Genomic DNA, 4,115 nt, shown 5'->3' on the forward strand with positions numbered 1-4,115 from the left:
AAAGCCTTTAGAGACATTTATCAATTGTGTTGATGTAGTCTATAGGGTTATAGTGGCACTTTTTTGGTATGTCATTATAACAATATTAAGTTTCAATGGAATTTCTTTTATGCCACTAATATAGTTGCTATATATAAATAAAATTTTCATGCTTTTAGTGACACATTTTTTTCACCAAAAATATTATCTTAAAAATTTTGATCCGATTTTTTAAATTTAGATATAATACACTCTAATAAAAAAATCAATTAAGATAGTTAATGGACAAAACAATATCATTACTTAAATTTAAATTTAACTTGTTTATAACAATATTCTTAATATTTAAAACACAAAAATTTAAAATATATATTAAAAAAAAAAAAAAAAAAAAAAAAAGATTAATAAGTCTTAGACGTAGTGCCATAACATTCAAAACGTAAAACTATCAAACTAACTACTTTGTGAAAAACATGAAACTTATTGACCTCGAACTTTGCATAATTACTCATCTAATTTATCAAACTTGCAAACAATTGTATATTATATAACCATAATACATCACATAAAACATTTAAGAATATCACTAATTAACATAGACACATAAAAAGAAGCATGAAGCACTGGTTATTTGAGCTTAGAGTAAATACCATTGTTATGATGATTTTTAGATGATGATCTTCGATTTCCTAAATGAGAGTTATTAACAACCATAGAAAATTTATTTCGAAAGAAATGCATAGTAAGATTGTCGCTAATATATGGTGTGATACTAGAAGAATCATTAATATTCATGCAATTACCTCTTCGTTCAAATTATTAAGCACTCCAGTTAAGTTTGCATTTGGAATATGATCTTTAATGAGGTTGAAAAGAACACTCAATGCACTTTGTGTACAAGCTAACCCGTCCTTTAGTTGTTGAACAATTTCTAAATCATTAGAACATGAATCACCTTTGTCTTTTACACGTGGTATCCTTCCTCGAATGTACCATTTTTTATCTAGACCCTTAACTAGTCATCATTGGAATACACTTGTTCGATCCCTTGTATATTTGTTGACTCACTTGAAACGACTTGTAAGGAAGACTACAAAACAAAACCAATGATAATATTACAATTTATTATCAGTATACAAAGTTAATAATGCTAATAAAATAAATTACCAAGCACCATTCTCATTAACAATATGACCCCTACCCTTCTTTTGAGTTCCTTTCGAAAAAATCGACAAGAAACAACATAATAAAAGAATTATCATTATACATGTGGTTTCTGCAATAAGAACCATTATCATTGCTTTGTATTTTCCGATTTCTTGCACCCTATTTCATTATTTCACTAGGTAATCTCATATTCTCCATGGTCGATTTTCGGATTTTCCCTATTTTGGATTATCGATGTAAATCTTGGTGTTAGATTTCATAATATGTTTGTTTCTTGTTGTCTATAATGTATTTCCTATTACAATAATGTATTTCCTACTTTGGATGAGGGATTGAGTGTCCATGTTTGGTGTCTCTTTCACTTGTAGAATAAAGAAAGTTATTCTCTTTCATTTGGGCTGGACCAATTGCTCGTGTCAAATGAACCAATTGCTAGGACCACATGGACCAATTTTTCACCTTAAACAAAGTATAAGTTCATAAATCATAACTACTAACGCAAGCTTCTTGAAGACTAAAGAAGAATCAAATACATTCTAAATGTTGCAAGTATGCAACAAACAAAAGAAATGTGATCTAACTGAAACCAGAAGCCATAATAAAACTATGTTCAACACATTATTAATTCGGCAATGAATAAGCACTTCTACCATGAACACCTACTCTCCCACGTCCTATTCCACTCCTAGGATACTCCCCACTTTTCTGAACTTCATTCGACCTTGAAGAAGTATAGCAACTTGTGGAATCACCTGAATTTGGCTCCCATGAAGATGACATCCAACTCATCTGCTGACTTCCAGCAAAACTATTGCTCCCTGATGATTCCTGTTCGTCAGCATCTGCATCACCTGCACCTCTCCTCACAGTCACATACTTGTGCAGACTTGGCTCCGTCAGATCGTCATCAACCACCATCTCCGACTCCACAAGGTTGTCTTTCTTCTTGAATTGACGTTCGTTGGAGTTATTGGCGGAATTGAGGTCCGCTACAGCTTCAACAATGGAGCACGCCTTGCTGACACAGGCTGGAAGGGAAAAACCCGGTGGTTGTGGTGTTGTAGCCACCGTGGTGGCAGTGGCGGTGGTGGGGTTTTTTTGGTGGAAGTTTTGGATGTCCTCTAGTAATAAACTAGCGTAGGATGGGGGGTTGGAGTTGAGTAGAGTTTCTGGGTTTATGTCTAGGTCTCGTGATAGCCTTGAAGATCGTGTTCTTGTTACGAGTTGATTGTTTTTCAGATTTTCGATTGCAATTTTAGCTTCGTCGATCACCTGGTATTCTTTGGCTATGGTGTTTTTGGTAACGACAACGGTGGTGGTTTTGTTGTTCATCGTCTTCTCCACATTTGGTTTCTGCAATTGAGCCTGGAAAAATACACAACGTGTTTAGGAATCATGAAACTTTGCAGATAAAATCAAGTTATTTGAGGGGGAAAGACTTACTTTGGTGTTTGGTTGATCGGATCCAGCAGCGTTTGTATCGATCTCAGCCAGCGGATTTCTTCTGTAAGGAGAATGCTCTGCCTTCCTTGAATTGCTTCGACTCAATGTCAATGGCTGCTGATTCTGATTCTCATTCAAGACACGAAGGTTTGCCCTCGCCGGAGATTTAGAACGTGGAGATGCTGCAGTCCGGGAACCCAAAGCTTCGCCGGCGTTTCGCTTCACTGAAATCTTCTTCACTCCACCGGCAACCACCTCTACGCCACCAGGGTTGTTGCTTTTATCGGTGGCAGGGACGGATACCATCTTCCCCGGCCTATTGCTATTAGCACCGGCGGCGACATTCCCGTTGCTGCCACTGGAGTTAGGATTCGGTGATTCAGATCTTCTATTTGGGGATCTGCTTACTCTCCTTCCACCGCCGTTGCCACTTCCACTTCCTCTTTCTTTACTCCCAGATCTTTGTTGCTGTGGATCTCTTTCCCTACTCCTCCTCCGGGACGACGGAGATGAAACCCGATGCTCCCGCTGCGGCCGACGCCTATGGTTATCACCGTCGACGATACCTTCATCTTCCTCATTCTTCGAACCCATTTCCATATCAAAATCAAAACTCCTCTTCGACCCGGAATACCTCCTGCCACGTGTAGGAGTTTCCCCACCTTTTACGCCGGAGGAGCTCCGGCTAAGCCTCCCACACTGTATCAGAATCGCATCCACCTCTTCTTTAGTACAACTCGACGTTCTCACAGTTGCAGCCACCGCTTTCCCCGATTCACCATTAACAACAACCGCGGCCGATTGAGAAACGTCGGTGGTCGGACTGGAAATAGGGGTTTTCTTCCTGTCCATCGATTTGCGAGTTTCTTGATCTGGGTGTCGATCAATTTCATGACTCTTCCGATGTTTGACGACAAAAGCTTCCTTCTTGGGAACTTCTTGCTCTTTAGCTGTAGCAACAATGGCGACAGAAGCTTGGGCTTTCTTCTCCGGTTGTTGTTGAAGGTTAGGTTTGACTTTGACTTCGAGTGGGGTAGGCGTAGAAGAGATTGGATTCGTCTTGCTGCAACAAGCACCCATTTTTGTTTCAGATTGGGAAGAGAGAGATGGAGATGAAAGAGGGATAAGTGGGAAAAGGGTTCAGTGAACGAGAAACCCGATTGTTGTTTGTTTTTAAATTGAAAAGGGTGCTAAGCAACAAAGATTTCAAATTTTGACTGAGGTTGAACGTGTAAAAGTAGCCGTTGTATGATGGATTTTGTTAAAGGACTTGAGGGTGTCTCAAGTGCATACTTTATGAGAACTTCTCCACATGACTCCCAATTTCGGAAATTTTCAAATCTAACACTTAATTATTCCGTGGATAAAAGATTTTCTTCATTTTGAATTGTTTCCAAAAAGCATAATAGCTTTAGCTTTTGAAAGATTTAATTACATTATTAGTCACTAAGAGGACCAATCCACTATATTAACTTTTCATTTCCTGGTGCTTCAATAATCTTAATCATGTCAATTAATATGCGACT

At 38.2% G+C, this 4,115-nt stretch overlaps 1 protein-coding gene across 1 annotated transcript; it reads right to left on the bottom strand.

Moving 5' to 3' along the window:
* Positions 1 to 1,618: 1,618 nt before the first annotated feature.
* Positions 1,619 to 3,822, bottom strand: LOC145031733 (uncharacterized protein At1g65710-like). Its single transcript, XM_078980344.1, has 2 exons — positions 2,590 to 3,822; positions 1,619 to 2,511 (listed from the first exon to the last, which is right to left on the bottom strand). The coding sequence occupies exons 1-2, from the start codon at positions 3,667 to 3,669 to the stop codon at positions 1,768 to 1,770; spliced, it is 1,824 nt and encodes a 607-aa protein (XP_078836470.1). The 5' UTR covers positions 3,670 to 3,822; the 3' UTR covers positions 1,619 to 1,767.
* Positions 3,823 to 4,115: the final 293 nt, after the last annotated feature.

Source organism: Lactuca saligna, chromosome 2, assembly GCF_052625555.1.
Source record: "Lactuca saligna cultivar CGN05327 chromosome 2, ASM5262555v1, whole genome shotgun sequence".
Lineage (NCBI taxonomy): Eukaryota > Viridiplantae > Streptophyta > Magnoliopsida > Asterales > Asteraceae > Lactuca > Lactuca saligna.

Excerpts from the sequence above, each read along its gene's own strand:
- LOC145031733 (XM_078980344.1), bottom strand. The coding sequence starts at position 3,669 with ATGGGTGCTTGTTGCAGCAAGACGAATCCAATCTCTTCTACGCCTACC. Across the intron at positions 2,512-2,589 it reads CCGATCAACCAAACACCAAA|GCTCAATTGCAGAAACCAAA; the intron begins GTAAGTCTTTCC and ends GTATTTTTCCAG.